Source organism: Cricetulus griseus, chromosome 6 (assembly GCF_003668045.3).
Source record: "Cricetulus griseus strain 17A/GY chromosome 6, alternate assembly CriGri-PICRH-1.0, whole genome shotgun sequence".
NCBI classification, from domain to species: domain Eukaryota; kingdom Metazoa; phylum Chordata; class Mammalia; order Rodentia; family Cricetidae; genus Cricetulus; species Cricetulus griseus.
In genome coordinates, this window is record NC_048599.1 from 139,004,250 (window position 1) to 139,030,012 (window position 25,763).

Here is a 25,763-nt window from a genome sequence, read left to right on the forward strand (position 1 = left end):
ACCAGACAAAGCCAGACCTTCACAACCCCAGGGCTCTGGCTGCTGCACCTCACATGTACACATTGTTCTTGTGCCATCAGCCCTTCTGTACAAAGTGGCCACCAGTCCTGCAGATGTAGACTGAGGGCAGGTCTGAGGTGGGATCGGACACTTCCAGAGGCAAGCCATTATGCAAATGCAGGTACCAATTTTAGAGCAACTGAAAAGCAGACCTTTCCTTTTGGACTTATTTTGCTTAATAATGACATTTTTAAGTGGCGGTGTTCTGTGCTCGTTGTCCCTGCCAGCTGTTCTAACTGCTTGATCATACACACATCACTTAACAATCTGAAGAGGGAGCCTTTTCCAGTGCCTCTCACGTGTGGGGTTCTGCTCAAGCTCCTAGAAGGACATCCGAGACCACAGCTCCTACCCCAGCTCAGTGGCTCAGGGCCATGCACGGTTGTCATATAACAAACGGATCTGGACCAATCACAAACTATATGCCCAGCCAGGGGACTGACTGAAAATGCAATTTCTTGTTGGCAGCTGTTCTGTGGAAAACATTGCTCTGGCAACATTCTGGGTCAATCAGTTCAAATAAAATACATTCTTCAGATTAACTTCACCTGTTTCTTCTTATGCTTCTGATGTGGCTGCTAGAAACCCAGCAGTCAGGCATATAACTCATGTTTGTTTTCCTCCACACAGCACTGCCATGGTCACTTAGAAGCCAGGGAGAGAGATGGTCTCAGTCAGGAGGCAGATTAGGTGAGAGCCCACAGGTGCTCATGGTGCCCGTGAGTACCCTGTAGTTCACTCACACCTTCCAGTACTGCTGTCTTCCCAGCAGTCCCACTGAGCAGGCACCGAGGTCATGTGTTACAAAGAGGGAAACTGAGGTACATCAAAGCAAGCAATCTGCCAAGACCACATTAGCAGGAAATGGCAATGCTAGGGCTCAGCCTGAATGGTCCAAGCAGACAGTCGGGGCCGCCCTCAGATGAGATAGAAGGTGGCTCTTGTCCAGGCTAGTCTATGTGCTGTGGGACTGTAAAGGCTCTAAGGCAGTTGCTACATGTAGTTCCGGGATCCCTCAGCCAGGGATACAGAGGCAGCCTGCCTGTCCCTTGTGACCCATCTGCCTTCTCCCAAAATTGCCTTTGTGCTCCTACCTTCTGTCTGAAGCAGGCCTGGGGCCCTACCTCACTTTCACATTAAAGGCCTGGCCCTGGCTAAACAGATAGACAAGGCTCAGCAACCAGGCAGCAACTGAACAGATGCATGGCTGATTCACTGCATGCAATGGTCTCTCAATAGGCCATACCTGGAGCTCCAACAAGACAGCCCCATCTGGGAGCCAATGCTTAACACCCACCACCACAACCAACAACAACAACACAAGCTGCAGTGTCTGGGTCAGGGTGGCTGAAAGGGCCCTGCAGACACATAACATGATCACTACTGAGGATTAAGTCCCTTATACTCTAATATGCTCCCCCCAACAGGCAGCTGCTCCCACAAGATGACACTGTCCCCAGCTGCTACCTCATGCCCTCCCCCGGCAGTGCGCTTGTGTAATTGGCAAACACAGACAGGTACCAGGAAATCTGCCTTCCAAGGAAAGGAGGAGAAAGGGGGGAAAGCATATGAAATTTATTAAACTCGAGCACTGGGACCAAACTGCAACTTAGAGATTCAGACTCACCCTCCTTCCCTGTAATTTACAGTACAGGTTTGCAGTAACTGCAAAGTTAAGGATTAAGGGGGCTCAGGGTGAATGTCACCAAGGAGCTTGCACTCCTATGAGAGCAGTTCCAGCTTGTTTTGGATAAAGAGACCAGTAGCAAACCAGAAGGAGCAGAGGAAAAGAGAGGTAGGTACTCAGGTTCACCATATGTGAGTCACCACCATATGTGAGTCCTTGAAACTGAAATTCATCCCACGAACTATGGTACATAGGCTACCTCCAGGATAGCAGTTTGGAAAACACACTACCATGATATTTCATACAAAGCCCTAGAAACACAAAGACCTACAGCATCCTTGTCCTTCTAAATCCCAGGCTGTGCCCACCTGAGGGACACTTCCAGAAGATACAGGATGAAGCTATAGGAGAGACATCGGAAGAACTCTTGGCATTGGTCCAGAGTTCCCCAGCCTCTATAGGATCACCCAACTTGGAGAAGTTATGGTAGATATGGAGTCAAAACTGGGAATGCCACTTAATAACTGAGTGACATGAACCAGTTGCATCTTCCCTCTGGGCTCATTTCCTGATCTGTGAACTGGGGGTAACAAAAGGCTAGAGCTCACAAGAATGAACAGGGAAGGATGTTGTGTAGCAATAAAAGCTAGCGAGCACTACCCATACTGCAGTCCTTACAGGGCCACTGAGGTCACACCAGATGCACCAGGCATGTACTAAGGGCTAGAGTCTTCAGACACAGGGCCTGGACCCTCGGGACCCTTCTAGTCTCCTGGAGACACTTAACCACCTAATCGTGAGTCTCTAAGATAGTATATAGAGGCGCAGGTGCTGTGGTAGAACATACAAGGCTTCCCAGAGTGAAGGCACCTAGGATAAGCAAAGCACATATCCCAGACTGCAACACCAGGGCAGAAGTGTCATGCCCCTGGGGGTCTCTCTTGTGCTGTGCCACCAGCCTGAATCCATTTCCCCTGATCCTCTGTACCCCCGGGGTGCCCTGCCTGCACCTGAGTGTTCTAAGTCCCTCTCCAATTCTGAAGATGGATCAGTCACAGTAGGACCCAGCAGGCAAAGGACTCAAGGCCTTGGATGACTTCCCTGGAACCTTTTTACCTCTTAATGTACTCCCTATAACCAAGAAGGATTCAACAGATGCCTGAAGGAACTCGGGGCTTCCCACCCTTGGGAGCATCCCAGGACTCCTGGCAACCCATTTCGGAATTCCCTCTGCCTCCAGTTGAGGAATCTCCAGCTCTCACAGAACTGCAATGACAGGACTGCCAGCCTAGGACAGACAAGCTAAGCTATGGATGAGTTCCAGGTATGTCTGATCGCCGTCTGTGGGCTGCATGGAGCCCAGAACAGCTATGAATGCAGCCCAAGACAAACCATAAACTTGTTTCAGACATTGTAATTGGGAGGGAAGGCCTCTTGAGCATTAACTCTGTAGATCACAATGTCACATCACAATGTCACAAGGTTAGACACATCAAAAAAAGGCTCTGCAAGCCAGGCATTGGTGGCGCATGCCTTTAATCCCAGCACTCGGGAAGCAGAGGCAGGCGGATTTCTGTGAGTTCGAGACCAGCCTGGTCTACAAGAGCTAGTTCCAGGATAGGCTCCAAAGCCACAGAGAAACCCTGTCTCGAAAAACCAAAAAAAAAAAAAAAAAAAAAAAAAAAAAAAAAAAAGACTCTGCAAACACACCGTGCTCCATCTCTGGAGACACCCCAGATGGGGGAGGGTGGATGCAGAAAACCCCAGTACAGGGCCTTAAATAGCAGGTGCTCAGAACACGCTAGCCCCGGCATGTTTGATTCCTCTCTGAGCTTGTGCACTGAGACAATGGGACACAGAGAGAGATGGCCAGAGTCTCCACAGAAGGGACACATTTCTCAGAGCATGGCAATATATGTGGTAAAAATGAGGACAGCAGTTTACTGGGAGGCCCAAAGGAGCCCCAAGCTTGAGAGAAAAGCAGACACACAGGCCAGGGGCTGCCAGTAACAAATTAGGTCCTGGGAAGACCCAGCTCCTCCCAGCCTGGGCCCCTCCCTGTCAGAATAAGGGCTCCTCTCTCTATCCCAGTTAGGCTGAGGGTGGGCTATTTCCCTTCCCTGACAGAGAGCTGGGTAATCCCACACTGGCCACATGATCCCACTCATATTACCACAGCAGGCTGTAGAGCTAGGCCAAAGGCTCTGTCATCCCTGTGGGGAGATGATCCAGCTCCGCCTGTATATAGCAGAGGAGGAAAAAAATCCTCACAGGAATTGAGCAGCATAGGTCACCAAGAGATAGGAACCAGCTCTCCCCAGCAAGCCACACCCTAAGCAGGGGGCCATAAGACAATCTGAGAGCCATAAGCCCCACTGCCTACCCAGTGTGGCACCAGAAGGCCAGGAAAGAGGAACACAAGGACACTTCACCTGCCCAGTGCCACTCCCAGCAGTTCCACAGAAGGACCCGTTCCAACCATCACCAATAGACACCTTGGCAGCTGGGCATCCTTCTAGAAGGCAGAGGATGCACAGCAAGCAGGATGCCTGTAACTAAACCACGCAGAAATCCCCACTTCTGGCAGGAACATCACAAAGAGGACAGCCAAGGCTACCTCTGCCTTGAGAGCAGCTTTTGCAGCTGCAGAGTCCGGGCTTCTTCCCCGTGCCCTCCCCAGCGTCCTTTCTCTACTTACTCGGCCAGCTCTTCCAGGCTTCGATACACATCATCATCATTCTCAGCTGTCTCCTCTGAGGGAAAAGGCCTGGAGAGAGAAGGCAAGAATGAGGACAGCAGATCTTTACATCCCTGCCACCATGGGGACCTGCCCGCAATCCACCCTGGGCCCTGCCTGACTGTGCAGAAGCAGCTGGGCTCATTAGCCCCTTCCACCATTCTGCATTAGAGATCCAGCCCTCTAAGCTGGTAGAACAGCCCCTGGGCCATGGGTAAGATAGCCCTTATCTAGGTCCCCAAGCCTCAATTACCCCATAGGCATATGAAGGATCTGGTCCAAGGGCTTTTGTCCTCGGTCACCACGCAGCCATTATCTACACAGCAGTCATACTCTGGGGAGGTGGGCTATAAAAAAAAAGTATGTGGGCCTCCCAAAATACCTTGAGCTACAACACAGGGTAACTGTGGCAAGTGGCCAGTCCCAGTCCCCCCAGGAGGGAAGTCTAAAAAGCTGCCAAGCACCCACTGCTCTTCAGAGCCTGTGAGGACAACAGATGTCACCCATTGGGACCCAGTGAAGATAGGAAAGGTCCTAAAGAGCACCAACCCATCATGGTTACCTATCCACAAGTGTGCACTATCCTGTGCCCTCCAAGGGCAGCACCTTGGGAGCAGGAGCTGTGTGGAGTTATGTCCCTGAAAGGCACCACTGGACAGCTGTGAGCCCCTAGGCATGTGCCACCACCATAGCCTTTAAGTCACCATATCACAACCCCACTAACAGCAGCCTCCCTACTGCCAATCCCCTAAGCTGACCTATACCTTGTCAGTAAGAGGCTCCAGCCCCTGCTGTGAGGGGAAGGGGGCCTTCATCTTACAGCCATCGCCTTGACACCATCTTCTCTTTGGCATCCCCCACCTAGCAAAACTACATTCAGGGAGAGTGACAACAAGCTCCATACAGTCAGATCCCAAGAATTCTCCCAGCCACCACCACTGCTGCCTCCTCCTCCTTCCAGGTCATCAAATTAGTCATCCGAATGTCTCCTTGATGGGCTCCTGCTTCAGCCCGAGTCCCCACAGTTTATACCTCACCAAGCAGCTAAAGGTTGTGGGTTAAGACATGGGCTAGCCTTGTCACTTCTGGGCTTCAGCATCCAATGGCTCCCCCCTCCCAGAGACAGAGCCTATCCTAACCGAGGCTCCAGCCAGCACCTGCTCTTCCAGACCAGCACATGCTCAACTGGTGTAGGAGCTTCAGAGGGAGATGTCCAACCTGGAACACACCTTGCACCCTCTTCTCAACACCCTACCTCACTCCACCCGATGCAGACCATGTCTGCTTGCTTCTGGGTCCACAGCCACTGCAGCTTCAAGTAACAGAAAAGGAGGAGCTGTCATCCCCTCCCATGACATGGGACACTGGCTACCAGTGAGCACCTGCTAGCGTCAGAGCACTGAGGAAACAATATTGGCAGGCCAAAGCTGGGGAACAGGGTGCAGCTCAGAGTGTGGGGTATGGAATTTGAGCAAAGGGAATCATCCCGTATCATATTCCCAACCCCATTTCCTGCAGTTAGGCTTGTAAAAGCTTTTCATATCCCATGAGACACCTGGCTGCGAGTCCTTTACTTATATCAACTTGAGATGTTTTATTACTTTTTTTTCCATGAAAATCTCACTAGGCTATGATTGGGCGATGCCTGGCATCTCTGCTAACTCTGTGTCCCCAAGACACAGAGCTTAAAGCTCAGGATGATTGTACAAGCTCTGACCATCTTCGAGGGCAAAAGAGTGGGGTGAGCCTCAAGGGAGTGTCTCTATTGATGGCAAAGGCTGAGGAGATGTGGGCATGTGGAGAATGCCCACAAAGCTTTGGAGACTTCAGGCCATGCAAGTGCCGACTCCCCATGTCCCCTGCAGGGCCTAGGCCCAGGAGTGTGTACCTAAAACACACATGCCAAGCATAGAGATGGCCTCCAGGGGCAAGGAATACCAGCCTGAGGAAAGAACTGTATGCACTCAGTAGCAGAGATATGGAAAAGACACAGAGGACTTCAGAACATGTCATGCCAAAATATGCCTCTTTTGACATACTGGTTACTTTGAGCTAAAAGAAATAGAATTAGCCAAGGCAGGAAATGCTCTTGACCTCCTCCAACCAGATGAGATAAAAGACTATGTGTAGGTATTTACTCTGAATAGAAACACTCCTTAGAGAGGAAGTGGGCTCCTATGACTAAGGAAATTAAGGAAGCATGCAAGGCCTAGGAAGTGAACAAAACAAATTAAAAGTAACTGACAGGAAATTTCCTAAAAATAACAGATTTACAAGACCCCTCCCTTTTGTCATGACCCAGCATGTCTCAGTTTGAAGCCACGACAGCCATGAGGTTCTGCCTGAGTTTGGTCTTTATCACCTCTGGGTTGCTAGGAGGTTCCAAGCCCACGTTCCCCCACTCAGGCAGAACCTCATGGCTGTCGTGGCTTCAAACTGAGACATGCTGGGTCACGACAAAATGGCGCCCAACATGGGGCACCAGGTGAAACGTGAGCCTGTAGGTTTAAGATATCTTTATTCAGGTAAATACCAGCCAAGAGCAAGCCAGAGCATGCCCAGAGGCAGCAAGGCAGGGAGGCCAGAGAGAAGTCCCCACATGTCTGCAGCCCTTTAAGAACCTATCCTGACCTCCCCTTGACCACGCCCTGACAGGCTGGTATTCCTTGCCCCTGACAGGCGTGGTTAAGCACACCTGTAGCCAGCCCTTAGGAGGTGTGGTTACAGTGTCTCCCTACACCTCCCCAATGTTGCATAAGTAGTAACAGACTAGAGAGATGGCTCAGCAGGTAAAGGCATTTGCCACCAAACCCGACAACCTTAATTCAATCCCCACAGCCCAATTGGAGAAAAAAGAAACAACTCCTGCAAGATGTCCACTGATGTATAAAAATAATAATAATAGTAATAATAATAATAATAAAATTTTAATGAATAAGTAGTAACAATTGCTGGGAAGAAGCTACTGTCAGACTGGTCGAGCTGTCTGCAAATTGGACAAGAAGCTCTCCAGGATGCAGCTTTTGTGAGTGAGTTGTCACTCATGCTGAGTGGACTATTCAATGGTAACAACTGTTCTGGGTAGAACAATCTCTTTCATTGGTCATTGGCACCTATGCGGGGTGAGCAGGCATTTGTCCACATTTCCCCCAGGAGAGTTACACAGTGGGAACAACAGCATTCGTTTCACAATGATCTCATACTTGGAAAGGGAATGTGGAGGAGCAAAGAGGCTGGTTTGAGGAAAGAGACCTCTGAGGCAACTCCAGTCACCTGAGGACCCCATCAAGGAAGCAGTGGTGGGTTAATTCTCCAAACACTCCTCCGGACCCTGTTCACTTCTTAAAGCTCAGGATGCTTGTCAAGCTCTAACCCCCTATCTAATCCACATTTTTGTGAGATACCTGCACATGTGTTCCAAACTAAAATTGCTTTGCTGGAAGGAAAAAAAAAGGGTAACACAGTTTCTCTCATTAATCTGCTTTACACCAATTTAACACTAGGCCAGCCCAAGAACCTACAAGTAGCAGAAACAAAGATGCCACTCTCCACAGGCTGCCCTGTCCTCGGCAGACAAGGAAGTGGAGACCCTGAAAGGAGGAGGAGAGCCCAGACTGCCCTGCAGGAGTGAAACACAGGCCACTCCCTGGAGGATCCAAAGGGCCATGGGGGAGGCAGATCAAAGGCAAGAAGAGGCAGCCAGTACCTTCAAAAGCCATAGGCCAAAACCACTCATCTCCAGGAGACAAAGGTGCCCCTTTAATTAAGTCAGGCATCGCCTTGAGGCCCCAGGTGCATGTTCCAGCAGGAATCAGCTGCAAACAGGAGGCCCAGCTGGGGACTGGCCTTGGATAACCACATTGGCTGGGATCCCCTCCTTGCCTGGGGTAAGACTGACAATTTCAGTGTAGGATGATTTAGCAGTGATGGGCCACCTCTCCAGCAGTCTCCATCACAGTCCCTGGCCCAACTCAAAACCTCACCGCCCCCATCCTCACGGCAGTCATCTTCACTCAGATTGTGTCTGCCAGGTTGCTTTTTCTAAATGTCTAATTTTTTTTTTAATTATGTAGTGAGGTGGGGCGCTCACTGAGATCCACCTGCCTCTGCCTCCCAAGTTCTGGGATTAAAGGCGTGTGCCACTCTGCCTGGTAAAATATTTATTTTTAACTGATACAAAATACATCATAAGAGTACATGATTACAGAATAGCATATAATGTGTCGGTATACTTTTTCAAATAAGGATGATGCTGTTCTAGAACAGGAGAGGAAATATGGCCGTGGTTAATTAAGTGCTAACTTAACCAGACTTATTACAGAATCACCTAGAAGAGAGGGTAGCAGACCCCGGGGGTGTCTGAATATGGATGGTGCCATCCCACATCCGGGGGCTGGATGGATTAAGAGTGTGGGGCAGGGAAAACAGCCTGCAGCATAGGCATAGTCTCTGTGTATCTCTCTATGTACATACGTCTCTGTTTCCCACATCTTCTTCTCTATGTCTGTCTCTCTCCCTCTCTACTCTGCTCCTCGCCATGCCCTCTCTAGCACAATGAGCTGAAACTTGCAAAACCATGATCCCAAATCAACCCTTCCTCCCCACAGTTGTTTCTCTTGGATACTTGGTCACAGTAACCAAAGTCAAGACAATCACCATAAACACTTATTTATGATAAAATAAAAGTTTCCCTCATATATAATATAAATGAAAAAATTTAAAGCCCCGTTAAATCCTACAAAAGTGTGATGTGTATAAAACGACATGGTGGGAAAGGGCTAGGATGCAACTTTGGATGCTGAATGCAGAGCAACAGTGGAAAGTACTGTAGGACACGACCCTGTGCAAACTCTTAACACAGAGTGTATATGGGTAAACGTTTGTGCTAATCCGGGGGAGTGAACAAGGATTCAGAACAACCTCTCCTGTCCCCGGAGCCTACACTGACAATCAGGCAGAGAAATAACTGGCTCTCCGTTTGTGTGTGTTTCACGTGCGAGCACATGTGTGTGTGGGGGTGGGGTGGGGGGTGGTACACATCTATAATCCCAGAACTATTACAGGGAAACAAGACTCACTAGAAGCTCACAACCCAGCTAGCCTGGTGTATGCAGTGATGAACAAGAGACCCTGCCTCAAACATGGTGGGGGGCCAGGAACAGCCCCCAAGACTGTGGTCCGACATACACACACACACAAATTAGGAGGAGGAGCAGGAGAGAGAGGAGCAGGAGGCACTAAGTTGGTGCTAGGCATCCATGTCTTATGTTTCAACTTCTGAGTTCCTTTTGTATATGTGGCTGCCCAAAATTTCTCCTTTCCACATTTTTTTAAGAGTCTCTTACAGTGTTGGTCCCCCTCTTGTCATTTCCTCCACCTGTCCTACCCAACGGAGCTAAAACAGGCCTGTTAAAGGTGAGAGAATTACACAGCTGCCTATAAACCTTTACTACTTTTATTGGAGCATCACTAGCTGGGGCCACAAAGCCCTTGAGAACAAAGCTACAAATCCAATTAATTTCTGCCACAGCCAAACAAAGACAAACAACTTGCCTGGGTGGGACAAACAGGCAAGTGAGCCTATCAGGGCTACTTAAGGTTTAGAATCCAGCCTGTGTGGAGAGCTGTGCCAGCATTCCCCTCTTCTAGTCCCTTCTCCAGCAGCCCCCACACTGGCTCTACGTCAACCTTTGCATGGTTCTACAGTCTGTCTGAAGTCTACCCACCCACACACACTAAATCCCAGTTTCCCTTGACTCAACGCAAACCCTACCCTTGTGCGTGTTGACTTGACCACTCCTTCTCTACCGAGGTCCAAATCTGAGAGCAAAGTGGTTAGCACCACAATGGCATAGTTTTATGGGTGGAGGACCGGTAGATAGGTGAATAAACAGATGGGTGGATGTATGGACGGAACAGAGCAGAACAGAACTGGACGTCTGGGTAGACAGGAGGGTAGGAAGTATCTAGACTCAGAGACAGCTAGCCACAAGGGAGAGCGAACATGTGGACAGATGGGTACACAGTTATCAAAGGTCTCCACACTGTTCTTTCTCTTTGAAACCGTGGCAAGCAGCAACCTCAGGCTAGCATCGGGGGGCATTTTCAAAGAGTACTTGAGAAACAGCAAGAATTTGAGGCTGCTCTTGAGAGCAAATGTACAAGCCTGACTGAGCCCTAGGGAGTCACATTTATACAGAGAACTTGGGAGGAGGGAGTCCAGGTGAGACTGCCAGCACAGTAAAGATGGATGGAAGCAGATCATAGCTGAAAACCCTTTACAGGGTCTTCAGGTGCAACCTCCATCTAGTCTCAGTGTTCCCCAGCCCTGGCTTTCCAAGGCACCTGGGCATTAGCCAGTAGTCTTGATCTATTCCTGTTTGTTAAAAAAAAAAAGGGGGGGGGGAGGCTTGTGTGACGGCTCAGCAGACAAAGTCACTTGCCACCTAGGTTGGTGACCTAAGTTTGATCTCCAGGATCTGTATGATAGCAGGAGAGAATTGACTCCTGCAAACTGTCCTCTGACTTCTGCACGCTCTTGCCTTCTCTCTCTCTCTCTCTCTCTCTCTCTCTCTCTCTCTCTCTCTCTCTCTCTCTCTCTCTCTCTCTCATTGTTTAAAAGGGAATAAAAAGCAAAAGAGGCCACTCTTGAGTCTACACAGAACATATCCTGACCTAGACAAGCAGAGAGAGCAAGCCAGATCTCCCGGCGTGGGTGAGGTCCTCTTCATATCAGAACATTCCCGAACACTCACTTCCTCATGCCCACTTCTGGGAAGCCAAGTTTCCCCTGAAGCGGCAAGGGGATTCAGCGGATACCCACACAGGAAGAAAACCACAGCAGGCAAGAAATCCCCAGCATCTCCAGCTCAACAGCAGCCCAGCCTCCTGCACAGCAGCTAATCCCAGCCCAGCATTCCTTGGCCATCCCCACCCCCACCCCAGCCCCACCCCCACCCTGTTCTTGACCCTCTTGCCTCATGGAGCTGCCCATGTATCCACTGACCCAGCTACTGTACCCAAGGGGCCACATGTGACAGCACAAAGGTGTCTCTGGCCAGAAGAAAGAGTTTTGAGAAAACAGACAAATAAGAGGCCACCCAAGCCCAAACTCAAAATGAAGTTCAAGTCCATCCACGCCCCCTTCCTCTGCTGCCCCCTCCCCTTCCAAGGTATGCACCAGGGCACTTGTTGAAGCTGGCCACTGGCCACTTGTCACAGCCCCAAGAGCAGCTGGGGCTTAGCGGTTTCTGCCCTAGTGCTTCTGTGCCCATCTCTGAACAGTGACCCCCTCCAGTGCCTCCACACAGCCTGTATGTGCAGTTGGTTGTAAGTAGCCATCGTCAGGGCCCCAGAAGCAGCTGCCCTCCTTCCGCACCATTAGAGGGGAAACAGTCAGGTAACTCCCTTGTTCCTGGAGCCAGGAGAAGACAGCAGAATCTGGGACAATGGGCTTTATGAAAGCAATTTACAGGTGGCACTGAGCTTGGACATTACAGACCCAGAAGGAGACACCAAGCTGCTCCTATAGCCAGAGCTCCCCCACCCCTTGCTCCTTTTCCAGTGCTCAGAACCAGCCTGGGAATATAACTGTATGGCTGGTTCCACTTGATGGATGGGACTGTCCCTACCCAAGGGTTCCTCTGCCCCAGATGAGGGCAGCCTTTCTCACCTCTGCAAGTTAGGCAAGTGTACAGCTTCCCAAACTGGCATCTACAGATACCCTTGGCCCAGAGCCAAGCCTCTGCCCTTGACTCCACACACACATGAGCACTGGGGAGAGGCCACAGCCCACTGTCTCTACCTGGTTCATTCCAGGGATGGGGGGGGGGTCTGGAGACAGAAGCCAAGGGCTAGGCCTCCTGAGAGTAAGAGATCTGAATTTCCTGGCTCTGCCCATCTGAGCCACACTTCTTAGCACAGTTGTTTACACTGAGATAAATCAGGAAAAGCTCTCATCCGAGTAACACACCCTTTGAGCATCCTTAGCATCCTTTAATTGGTGATGTAGGTCTCTCCCCCACTTTTGACCAGCTCACCATACAAGCCTCTGGAGCTCCTGTGAGCACCAGCTCTGGTTACTAGGAACCTTCTCCTGAAGCGACCCAGACCCCCCTCACAAGTACCTAGAGACCTTTGACCTCCAGGTGCTCCTGTACCCTGCTATTTCTTGCCATGAAAGACTTGAAGAAAAATGTAGCCTTAAAACAAATGTGGCCCCAGAGGCACTAGAGCCTAAAACAGCACCTGGCTTGGGTGCAGCTCAGTTCATCAGTCCATCTCACAAATGTGGGACCCAGAATTTGTTCTCAAGGCTCTGTAGCCATTCCAGGTGCATGTGACCTGGCTTGAGACAGCAGCACTTCCCTAGGACACTCAGAGTGTGTACAGTGACCTCGAGGCTGTATGCATCTCACCAAATTACTTTGTACTGGCCTCCCCATGGGTGGCCTGGCTGTGCAATACTGACGAGGTGTGGTGTAAGTCTGGGCCTTGAGTCTGCATCCTGCAAGTGACCCAGCCAGAGAGCACTACTGGCTTCAGCCTCAGAAGCTCAGGTGTGCCTAGGGTCCATCGTCTATCTCTCAAGGAGATGCAACAATCCCCATGTGCAGGGTCCTACAAGGCGACACTTTCAGTGCCAGAATGGGTACAGACTAGCCACCTAGTCTCACATGTTGGAGACAACATGACTTGCGGGCCCTGGCCAGGTCTCCTCATTGGACCGTGAAATTTCCTCAGACTATAAGAAGAAGGAACTGCCACTAACCACCCTCAGGGGCAGCTCTGCCCTCCCCAGACATGTGGGCTGGAAGCCTGAGCCGGATGAGAAAACAGGTAGCTTGGATGTCAAAATCCAGAGACCATACCTGAGAAACACGACTGAGCCACAGCCCCTCTGGCACCATTTGCCAGGGGAAAGGCAGCCAAGCAGACTTGAAAGGCACACCAAAAGCCTGGGGGACGACAACTGCTTAATTATTTAAACAGGCACCTGGGTAGCCACATCCTAATTGGCAGGAAGGCCTTGAAACCCTGGTGTCTTACTTATTAAAAACAGCTCTCATAATAAACAGCCCCAACTGTCAAAACAAACCAGCAGACAGGTCATGGATCGGTCTCCTCAGCTGACATCCCACCCAGTCCAGACAGTGGGATTCCTGGTGTGCCTTGCCCCACAGCCACACCCCCAGCTAATCCTCTTGTGTCAGAGGAGCAGGCCAGTGCCACACCATGAAGGCAACTGAAAGCAGGGAGGATAGCAGCTTTGGCCTGGGGCAGCCTGAGTGGCTGCAGCAGGAAGCTGACCTAATATTCTCATTTTAAACTCAGATGTCCAGGTTGGAATCAGACTTCCAGGAGTTGGAGTTCCAAGTTCCTAGGCTCAGTGACCTCATCTGACAAATGGGGGCAAGCCATGCACTTACACACAACTAGCAAAGGAGGCAATGGTGAGCAATGGCACTGTGGTTCTGCTTTAAGGAAATAACCTAGTGGCACCCTGGACAGAAGAACATGAGGGCTCTGCAAGATAGAGGCAAGCCAGGTGGGGGCATAGTCTGGTGTCAGAGTCAGTTCAGTAACTGCTGGCCTGGGCTAGGACCAACCACCAGGATCTTCAATAAAAATAAGGCTGGAAGTACAAAAGGGTCTCTGCCACCTTTAATGGGACTTGGAGGACGGGGACAATAAGGCAAGGTCACTGCCATACCCTGACGGTGATCTCTGACCTCTGCCAAGGCCCAGCAGGCACAGAGATAAGGGAAGTGTGGTATAGCTGACTCAGAGCCTCCTAGGACCAGAGCCAAAAAGGCAAGACTCCAAATGACCCCAAAGTTCCTGTGGCCTGTGTCTGAAGCCCCACAGGCAGAGGAAGACATGCTGACGTAAGGGTCCAGGGGCCATTCAGAAACAGGGCCCTGCTCTGCCCTGCCCTGTCTGGGGAAGCCTGGGCGGAGCTTCAGCTGATAACCAAGGAATGTTGCTTCTCAGCATCTGGTACACTGAAGTCAGCCTCCAGTTCTCTGATTCTCTTCTGGTGAGGAAGCCTCCGGCAGGCAGATGTTTGATAGGGAAAGGAAAATATATACAGGGCATCCGCCCCCTCAGGTAGGCCCAGCCCTGCAGTCACTCTGTCTTCGAAAATGCTCTCTAGGTTTTGTCTTTTTTTTTTTTTTCCTGTTGCTGTGGTTAAAAAACAAAACAGCCACTGATCAAAGCAACTTAGGGGAGGAAAGGGATGATTGGGCTTACAGTTTCATATAATTCCAGGTCACAGTCTGTTTCTGAGGGGAAGTCAAGGTGGGAACCCTGGCAGCAGTCACATCACATTCATAGTCAAGAGCAGAGAAAAACAGGCAGCCATGCTCAGCCAGCTTTCTTCACTCTTACACAGCTGAAGGACAAGGGAAAAGTGCCACCTACAGTGGGCTAGGACCTCCTACATAAATTAACAATGAAGACAATCCCAGCAAACATTTTCACACTGAGGTCTTGATAATGCCTCAATAGAGGCTTTCTTCCCAGGTAACTCCAGTTAAAAATAACCAGCACAGAACCCCACACTATATAGCCTCTTTCAGGGGCCAGTTGCCCAGCTGGGCAAAACACCAATGGCATCTAGCCTGGATGATCTCTTAGGATGACTCTCACAGGAACCAAGTCCTCCTGTACAGGCCTTGGGGAGGCCCCAGTGCTCTGCCAACTGTACTTTTCCAGCCTCCAGGCTCAGGCCCCAGCAGCCAAACACCACTGTGGCATGGTCCCTACCAAGAAGAAAGCTTGAACCATCAATATTCTGCAAGGGCTGAGGAACAGCGGCCTCCTGGCCCTGGCCTGGGAAGTCTGCTCTGAGTCTGGCAATACTGAGTGCAGAGTAGACAGGATGATTCTAATGAGTGACAGTTCTGGGACCAGAGATGACAGGTCCCACCCACAGGAAGAAACCAAGAATGAAGATTGGGTGTGTACCTAAGGTCCTTGACCATGGGGCCCAGGCTCTTGACTTCAGCTAGACTCTCTAAGAACCAATGGTGCCTCTCAGAGCTCCAAACTGCCCCAAGCGTCATGGGAGCCCCATGAATCTCACATAAGGCATACAGCAGCTTTTGAAAATGAACGGTTCTCATCCACCTCTCCACAGCCACTACAGTCCTCCCTGAGATGAACCTTGGCCCTGTGGGGCCTGTTCCTTCTCCATGCTCTTGGCATCTAGAACCCTCTGAATCACATGAGCCAATATGCAGAGTTGTAAGTACTCTGCATGAGCAGAACAGCTTGGTTAGTGTCAGTGCCTGCCAGAGTCAGAAGGAACAAGAATGAATCCACAGGCCTTGAATTTGCCCCCGTCCCAAGTACCACACAGCTGGCTTCCTTCACAAATCACAGAGAAGCTGATCAGGACCTGCTTAGGGAGCTGGGGGTGGGGAACAGCTAGGGGTAATAAATACCAAGTATACCAAGTCCCCATGTGACCTCAGGCGAGACCCCTCCCCTCTTTGAGCAGCCAAGGGGAATGGAGTGACACAGCAGCTGGAGGCTCTCCTCCATCCCCCAACATCCTGCCAACTTGCTGCTGGGAAATGAAGGGTCAGCCCAGTGGCCTTGGCCTTGGCAGGCTGCCTAGCCCAGGGGACCTTTCCCTTGGAGAGCTGATGTGATCAGGATAAACCAAGGCCTATCCTCATGGAGCATGGCAGGCATCACTAATCAATCACTGTTCTGTCCCTGGGTTCAGTTGAGATGGTTGGTGACAGCCTAGAAAGCGGACTAAGAAGGCCACAGAAACTCAGGGGAAAGCCAGCTGCGCTGGTCAGCTTCTTGAGGGCAGTTCTGCCCAGCTCCCTGTCACTACTGACCATCTGGAGGTGGGATGGATACAAGAGGCCTGGGCAGCTCAGCCAGGCCTAAAATTACCAGCCTTGACCAGGTACCAGTGAGACGCAGAACAGGGAGGGACAAGACACCCTGTCCAACAAGGAGGCACTAGTATAATCCACAGCTTTCCTGACAGTTACAGATTAGGGGGACAGCCTACTTTTTAGGAAATCCCAATATGCAGGAAGCTGAGGTCATCTCACCCCACTTAAATATGGCACCTAGGTCTCTGCAGGCAGGGGCAGAGTATAACTCCAACCATCAACCTCAGGTATCCAAGTTAGAGTGTCATGGGTCCTGGATAACAGGAATGGCTCCTTCATGGGGCTGGATGGGGCTCCACCCTATTTTCCAGTGAAATAGGCCATGACTTCATAGCATCACAGGACACTGTTCTGTGGCCCCACAGACATGATATTCTCTCTACCCTAGGACCTTCCTGAGTGTGGGTCACTAGGATCTTCGGGGAAAAGGGGGTCAGCACCCTCATCATGTGTGGGCAACCCACCACGTGCCTCCACTGAGGTCCTGCAAGAGAAAGGCTCTCCTCCAACTAAGCTGGCCACACAGTCCAGCTCAACCCTGACAGCAGGTTCACCAGGGCCAGGTGGTCAGGATGGTTGATGCTACCAGGTGGGACAATTAAAACCATCTTGCTGGCAAGATGAGCAGCTGAGTGATGAAAATTGCCACTTCCCATCCAAATCTCTCTCAGACAGTCCAATTACCTGGAATTAGTCAGGCAGCACCAGCTGGGAAATGGGGTGTCACCCATTGGATGGATGCCAATAAAAGGAGGTATGGGAGGGAGGGGGGCTCTTGCAGGCAGAATCCAGGAGCTAGCTAAGCCAGCTCAGGAGAGAGGAGCAGGTTAAAGACTGGGATCGCAGCACCTGGTGTTATGCCGAGACGCTGATGGATGGTCCCTACACAGCACATAGTGCTCTGGAGTACACATACCCTTTGGCTGAGAGGTCTCACTCCAGGGGCATCTAGCATCTTTCAGATTGTGAGAAACAGGTTGTTTGTCTTTTTAATTCAAAGGCAGTTACTCTGACTTTTTGTTTTTAAAGCAAAGGTAGTCAGCTTGGCAAAGACTCATATTTCCTAAACCTTCTCTTCCCGCTCTGCAGATTTGCCAATCGCATCAGACTGTAAGGTCAAGAACCCTCCAACAGGGTAAGACATAGTCATAACCTATGTCAGGGATAAAAGACATGGGCGGCGTTAGCCTCGATGTGTTGCTAGCCCAGTTTGTGTTCTGGTAAATGCCCTTTGAAAAAAGAAGTTCCTGGCTGGGAGTTGGTGGCGCTCACCTTTAATCCCAGCACTCGGGAGGCATAGGCAAGTGGATCTCTGTGAGTTCGAGACCAGCCTGGTCTACAAGAGCTAGTTCCAGAAACCCTGTCTCAAAAAAAAAAAAAAAAAAAGAAAAAAGAAAGAAAGAAAAAGAAAAAATAAATTTCCTTGCCAAGACACTTTCCCTTTGTGTGCTTTTTTTGTGACACTGAGATGGTTCATCTTTGTTCCTTTTTTTTTTTTTTTTTTTTTTTTTTTTTTTTTGAGGGGGAGTTTCAAGACAGGGTTTCTCTGTATTGGCCTCGAACTCACAGAAATCTGCCTGCCTCTGCCTCCCGAATGCTGGGATTAAAGGCCTGCGCCATCAACACCCATCTCATCTTTGTTTCTAATAAGAAGGGTCAAATGTGCCATAACAAGGTCAAGGCCTTGCCCTCATCACCTGAGACATACTTCCTCATCACCTGAAGTGCCCAGTGAGGAAGAGAACCCTGAAGGGTGACCTCTCAGCCATTGGAGGCGTAAAGGCAGTCTTGTCAGGGCTGGAAAGGGAGGAAGCTCAGGAGGAGACTGGCCTTCTACCTATGATCTGGACCTGCTGAGGGTCCTCAGCACCTCCCACTGCACCCCAAAAAGATGAAAGATCAGGTTCTCTAAAGCAGCCGGTGACTCACCAGGCATTTTGTCTTCAATCCGAATGCTCTGTTGTTCTTAGATTTAGACACGGGTGTGTCTGTCTGATATGCTGAGAATCTGCTTCATATTGTAGAATGGCTGTTACAGGAACATTCTGTTTCTTCCACCCAAACCACAGCCCGACCCCAGCTATGACCTCTGCCTGGCCTACCCACCAGATGGTGCCAGTGACGGCAGCCCTGTTCTAACAGTTGGGAAGTAGAAACAGCCAAGAGGCCTATCCAATAGACTATGGTCTGTTTGGGTGGGAGCCTTCAGGAGGAAGAAGCAGGCTAGAAAGAGAAAGCTCAGCAGTTATGAGCACTTGCTGCTCTTACAAAGGACCTGGGTTTGGTTCCAAGCACCCACACTGGGTGGCTCACAACCATCTGTAACTCCAGTTCCAGGAGATGAGACAAGTAAGTACTTTGATTTTTGTTTTTTTAAGAGTGAGGTACTGGAGAGATGGCTCAGCAGTTAAGAGCATATGTCATTCTTAAAGAAAACCCAGGTTTGGCTCCCAGCACCCACATGGAAGTTCACAAATCATGACAATTATAACTTTTCCACAGGCACACATGGCACATACATGAAGTAAAACAACCACACACATAAAATAAAGCTTGAAAAAAGATTGGGGATGCTCTGACATTGTCCTGACATGAGAAACCTTGAAAGCAGGCCCCAAAACCTACACAGCATGTGATTCTGTGGGTACAAAATATTCAGAACACAGAACAGGCCACAGGTGACAAGGGGCTGGGGATACTTGCTTCCTAGACATGAACTGTCCTCTGGAGAAGTAAAAACTTTTAGAATGCCAGGCATTGGTGGTGCATGCCTTTAATCCCAGCACTTGGGAGGCAGAGGCAGGTGGATCTCTGTGAGTTCGAGGCCAGCCTGGTCTACAGAGCAAGTTCCAGGACAGCCTCCAAAGCAATACAGAGAAACCCTGTCTCGAAAAGCCAAAAATAAATAAATAAATAAATAATAAAAATAACAGCAACAACAACAAAAAACCTTTTGGAACTAGCATAATTCAATTGATGCTATGAATGAAGTAGATGTTACCAAACTGCACTTTGAAATGACTGTACTACCCAGGTGAAATAGCATTTCCCAGCATTGGGAAAGCAAAGGATGAAAATCAGGAGTTTGAAGTCATCTCCAGCTATGTGGTGAGTTCAAGGCCAGCCTATTCTACATAAGACCCTGTGTCTGAAACAAGGTCAATTTAGGTTTTATGAATTTTATTTCAGTATTTAAAAGTCAAAGAGAAAGCTGGTCTGGGGACAGTACTCCAGAATTGGAAACTGGATCTGCTCCAAGGAACAGTCCTGGCTGCAGTAACAAGTCACCACAAACTGCAGGGCATAAAAGTACACAGTTTACCACCTGATGGCTCAGGAGGCCACAATCCAAAACAGGTCTCCCAGAAGCATCCTTGTGTCCAGCCGGGAGGCTCCAGGGGAGAAGTGGCCCTTGCCTTGCCTTTCTGGGTGCTAGCTTCGATTATATCCCAGACCAGACACTTCTTTCCAAACTTTGTATCTATCGCCAATTCTCGACTCTTTGAACTTTGCCTCTCTGGATTCTGATCACAAACATTCATTACACCTGCAAAAATAACACCTATAGGGACCTATTTCCCGGTCACACATACAAAGTGAGTGCCCAAAGATTAGGAGGATGGTAGATTTTGGGTGGAGGGCACCATTTGGCCTCCATTAATGGCCTGCAGCCTGTGGGTATCACAGCCTGTGGGTACCAGGGGCTGCACACCATATAGGCTTATAGCAACCTCAAGGGGTGGTGACACAACTAAGCATATCTTTACCTGACATCACCTAGCGTGGGGGAGCATCCTCCCCTAGCCTTGGTAACATGTCCTTCATCCTCAAGTTAGGACATCCCCAGGCTGCAGGTGGATTCTAGCCAGGACAAAGACTGCTCCCCTCTACACTCATGGGCTGTTCCGCCCCCTCCCTCCTCTACCCCATGTCTGATTCCCCTACTAAACAGGGTGAGACTCAGATTAAGTCTCTAATTCATTTCCTATTTTACAGAAAATCAGCTTATTATACAAAGTGCAAGGGTTGTGAAAAGGATTCTTTTTTAAACAGCATGCTGGGCTCCCATCCAGCCATGAAGAATCCAGGGAGAGTCCTGGGGCAGCAGGCTTGGTGTGTGGGATTTCAAACAGGAAAAGTGTTTGGCTAAACAAAACCTTCTGTTACTTATTAACACCGGGAAGCATTTTCAGGCAAAGAGACTGGCAGTTGTCGTGGGAAGAGCTGGTGGAGCCCTCAGAAAATCCAAGTCTCCATGACAATCTCAGTCCATGTGGAAGAAGAGAGAGCACTCAGCCTCAGCATGCTCAGCAAGGTCCTGGTCACCTGGGCTCACACAGGAGCAGAGACACGGAAACTGAGAGACACCATTTTCTCTAGAATGATCCAGCATTGGGCAAACCAAATGTGCAAGAAGCACTGAGTAGGTAGGGCAGGGTCTAGCTGTGAGGACGAGAGAGAGGTCCAGAGGGAGGCTACAGGAGAGCCATGGGAGGACGAGGGTTGGTTAAAGCGCCTCCCTCCATCATTCCTCATTATAATGAGGTTCCAGCCTCATTATAAAAAAAAACTATTTCAGTTGTCTAGGGGGAGGGGAGTGTGTGCCATGGCACATGTGGAGACCAGAGGACACCTCGCAGGAGTCCGTTCTCTCCTTCTACCTTGTGAGTCCTGGAGTTGAACTCGGGTCCTCAGGCTTTTGTGGCAAGTGCCTTTATCCACTGAGACACCTTGCAGGCCTCCTTCCTCATTTTTTGGCCTCCCACCTGTCCCCAGCATCTCTTTATGCTCTGCTCTGTAAAAGGGTGACTTGGTACACTTGGTGGGACAAACTTATGCTCAAAAGAAGGCTCCAGAAGGTGACTTCTCACCTGTCAACCCTAGTCTGGTAAAGTCCCCCGGCAGACCCTTTGCATCCCTCCAGGCCTGGGCTTAGGGTGGGGCTTCTGGTCACACAGTCTCACTACAGTAGAGAGTACCAAGACTAAGTGACCAAGGTATGCCCATATCTGACTATCACAGCAGACCTATCAGCATGGTGGGCTCCCTATTGGCAATGCTCTGGCCTGTTACCACAGGTGGGCAGCTGGCAGATGAAATGCCAGCTGTGGGACTCTGCTAGGAGAGGTGTGCCCCACCCCACCACTTTCACTCTCTTCTACACACTGGCCAACTCCAATACCCGTCCTCCCTCATTTACTAACATGGCTCCTTGACTGTAATAGACTGTGGCTGTGAACTCAAACTCTGCTGCATCCTGTGAGGCCTCTGGTCAATCATGGAAGCAGAGGGGAATTTCCATGCTATCCTGGGCGGGTGCAACCCTGTAGTTCTCCACAGTCTTAACTACTCTGTAAACCATGACCAGGGTCTCACTGCCAAGTGCAAAGCCCCAGGAAAAGGCCATCCACACTGTCCATGGGGCATCTCAGCCTTGAAGGGCAGGAAATGGCAGCTGGATCACACCCAGGCAGCCTTGTCCTCCCCCCACCACCATCACCAAATCACACTTGGCTGACAGCAGGCCACAGGAGTTGGCCTCCCTCCAGTTTGGGGATACTATAATAAGATGGGGGAAGAGGACACACTTAGGATTCTGTGCAGGGTAAGTTTGATGGCTGGGATCTGCTGAGAGAATGTCACTGTTGTCTATGAATTCACAATGCAGAGTGTGTGGAACCAGGTGGGACGCACAGCTGTGATGAGGACCATCACAGTGACAGGCCGGCATGGCAGAGAACTTACAACTGCTCAGTTCCCAAGGATTTAGCTCCAAACCATGTGTCTTTGTGTCCAGAAATGGCACTTCTTTTAACTGGACGTTTTTAAGTAGAGCTTTTTAAGGACTTTACAATGATAACTTACAGCAGGGAAGGAACGCAACGGGTGTGTGCTGCTCAATGTAAATCCCAGTGTGCTGAGGGACACAGTTTACTGTTTTTTCTGTTTGTTTGTTTGTTTTGGGGGGAGGGGTTATTTTTGGTTTTTGCTTTAAGTTTGTTTTTGTTGCTGATGTTGTTTTTGATAGAGGTCTCACAATGTAGCCCAGGCTAACACTGATGCAGCCCAGCTAGCCTTAACTCTTAAACCTGCCTCGGCTTCAAGTGCAGTGTATACCATCACATCAGCTCTCAGCTATTTTTTGATATAACCATAGAAGCATTGCAAACATCCCTTTCTGCTTCATGATTTGTTTGAAAACATTTTAAAACAGCCTGTCTTCTGGCTAACAAAAAGAAAAAGTCTTTGATTCAAAAGAACTTTCAAATCCCTGAAGAAGCCATGCAACACATGTCTCATGGATTCACTGACATGGCACTGACCTATGACTCTGTGAGAGAGTCAACAGCTACCACAAAGGGACACTGTGCTCCCCCAGGACCTAGCATGTGGCCCTGCAGATAAAGCAGAGTACACCAAGGTGGATAGCACTCTCAGGATGTCACTTGTACCCAGGATGGCCTGCCTGCTCAGCTCTCAGGAGGGGCCCTTCCTGTTACCCTTGCCACTGGCCTGTATCTGATACAGGGGAGCCCTCAGATGTGGCAGGAAAGGGTAGCTCATATGTGTCCCCAAGTGACCTGAAACCTATCTCCCTGACTTGTACCATCAGAGGTCAAAATCTTCAATGACCAGGTCTCAACTGCACTAAATACCCAACCCTCCCCCTGCACCCCACCCACGCACGAATCAGAGACCGAGGTTGCAAGCCTCAGGCACACCAGCAGCTAAACTGTGTTGTCCATGCAGATCATCAGAGTGAGGCAATCTACAGGGGCTGGGTTCTCCACAAGCCCTGCTGGAGTCCAAAGGCCTGTGGATAGGGAAGTACACTGCACTCCAGCCCTAGCCCTATGAACTCACACCAACTCCAGCATTCACACCAGGACCCTGGTCCAGAGCTGGGGAGGTGCATTCAGGTAGGCAATGATCTGTGGCGGGGTTAATTTGCTGATCTTATTACCTAAATCGAAAGCGATTTTGCAGTAGTCAGTAACATGCTTGCAAGATTTCCCTGGTGTGAACCCACAGCCCCCCTCTTCCATACAACCTTGGCTGCTGCCAATATGCAGCCAGCATGCACTGTGAAAGCTCCTGGTTCAGACCCACAGGCAGGGGATGTCTATACAACCCCAGCACGTGTCAGTAGCATCAAGATTAAAGAGCCTGCCCTCCCAGTGTCACTCCAGAACTCACCTGATCCCTTTGTTCTGTGCAATGCTGTGCAGAGACAGTCGGGACACTGCAGAGATGACCTGGGGAAGACAAGAGAGAGTTCTGTAACATTAGACTATCGGGAAGTCATCACAAACCGCACCAAACGTTCTGCAAGCACGGAAACTGTTAACTAAGCACACCTTGTAAGAACAGCACATAGCTTTACAGGCTCAGCACCTGTGCAGTGTTTACTGCGTGAAATCTGTCATTTGGCCACATTAATATTTGCTGAGAGCTGCCATGCTCGTAGGGTGCCTCAGGGAGGAATGGGTTTCCATTCCTGTGGCTGTACTCCTTCACCCACCCCTGGCCCAGCTATGAGTCCACAAACTGTTTTCTTTAGAAGAGGGAAGAAATAGTTCATTGGGGCTGCTACAGGTCTCTCTTAACTGAGGTCACACCTACAAAGGGCTCATCCAGTGCTGCTATTCTAGAAGGGTCTATACCACTAACAGCAGCCCATGTCCACAGTAAGTACTAACCCATCTTGGAGATGGAGAAATGGAGGCCCACAATCACACCATAGTTGCAGTGCTACAAGGATATAAACATCCACGTGTAATGCTTGCTGCAAACCCCAGCCCCGTGTCTGACATCTCAACAGATACTGGGTCCCAGTCAGGATGCCAAAGTATAAGGAGCTCTAGGTACTGAGCCACATGGATCTTTGTAATGTCTCCCCAGGCTGAGACTCCTCAAAACATAAGCTTGGAGACAGAGGGCAAACAGCAGTGGGCATTCCTCAGCCCCAGCAATCCAGTCCACCCTAATTAACCAGGAGCTTCCAGACAGGTAACAAATGTCTCTGTTAGTTCACAGAGCTTCATAAGGACTCACAGAAAGCAGGGAGAGCAAAGCAGGAGGCTCCACAGGTCAATATGAAGAAACGAAGGGAGGGAAGAAGGAAGTGGCTGGCAAGAATACAGAGTGTGATATAACAAGAGACAGAGAAGCTGTTCACAGTCCATCAACAGAATGCGCAGGTACCAAGCAAGCCTGATAGCAGGCACCAGGCATAAGCCCAAACTTTGAGACTGCCACACATGTATCAGCCAAGTTCATGTGTCCATGAAGCCTCATATGTGTCCTGTGGGTGTAAAAGAGCGTAACTATGCATGTCTATTAATATTTACTTAGATGCCTGCATGTGTGTGCTGCAAGCTCTCAAGTGTGCTTTATGTGCATGTCCATGTGTACGTTTGCACCCAGAGTGGGGAAGAGAACCAGGAAAGTGGTCTTGTAAGTCACTGCTTACAGACACCAGGCACTGGGTGTGCTGGGAAACTGAGCTCAGGCTACTTCCTGGCCTCACCATCTCTCACTGTGCAAACTTGGTAAGCAGGAAAAGAGGAATTCACTCATTTACACAAAGACCCCAGCAGGAACACATTCCCTGGGGGGTTCCTTTAGGCTGTTCTGCACTCAGCAGCAATTTTCAAAGGGAAAAACACCACAGCAAAGGCCTTTTTTATGCACAGTGGGCGGTGGACTCAGCCCACAGTTGAGTGTGTGTCTGGGCCTCCTGTCAGTGTCTAAATTTCAGAAGCTGAGACTCAGGGAAGTTATGATGGGGAATAACTGGGGTCCTCTGTATTTGCTCAGACAAGTCTCAAAAGACTGGTATGCAGCTGGCCCAGTCCATGGCCCCCACCAGCCTCCTCTACAAGGGGCCTTTTACAAATAACAAGCAAAATGGCTTTTGTTATTATTTTTGGCTGTTAAAGGCTCTAAATATTTAGGAGGACTAAAACTTAAGGCAATATTATATCCTTATAGATACTCAACAGAATGCTGGAAATGTAAGCCTTGACGGATTTGGCTGGTCTATGGCACGCTAACTGCCCTTCTCCTATGCCTCCTGAGTCAGGTATTGCTAATCAATTGATATATACTTTCCCATGAGCCAACAGAGGCACAGAAACTTTAGCAGAGTCCTAAGATGGCACAAGCCATCCGTGGGTGACGGCACAGGGAAGTCACAACTTGTTTGCCAGCCCAGATTCATTGCCAAGCCCTCATTCTCACAGGTGGAGGCTATGACTGCCGACAGGTAGATGTAGGTCTTCCCACACCATGTATCTGTGATCTTTGGGGGCCAAAATCATGTGTCTGTGGTCCCAAGAGACAGTATCACTGCTGCAAATGTTCTAAGCCTGGCTCTGTGCGCACACACACACACACACACACACACACACACACA

General features: G+C 49.8%; 1 protein-coding gene across 1 annotated transcript in view; it reads right to left on the reverse strand.

Annotated features, from left to right (window-relative positions):
- Positions 1 to 25,763, reverse strand: part of Vav2 (vav guanine nucleotide exchange factor 2) — a 170,355-nt gene that overhangs the window by 56,909 nt on the left and 87,683 nt on the right. Inside the window, exons 3-4 of the mRNA XM_027423023.2 lie at positions 23,543 to 23,601; positions 4,386 to 4,454 (exon numbers count right to left, since the gene is read on the reverse strand). Coding sequence (XP_027278824.1) covers positions 4,386 to 4,454; positions 23,543 to 23,601 — 128 coding nt within the window. The remainder of the gene's footprint in view (positions 1 to 4,385; positions 4,455 to 23,542; positions 23,602 to 25,763) is intronic.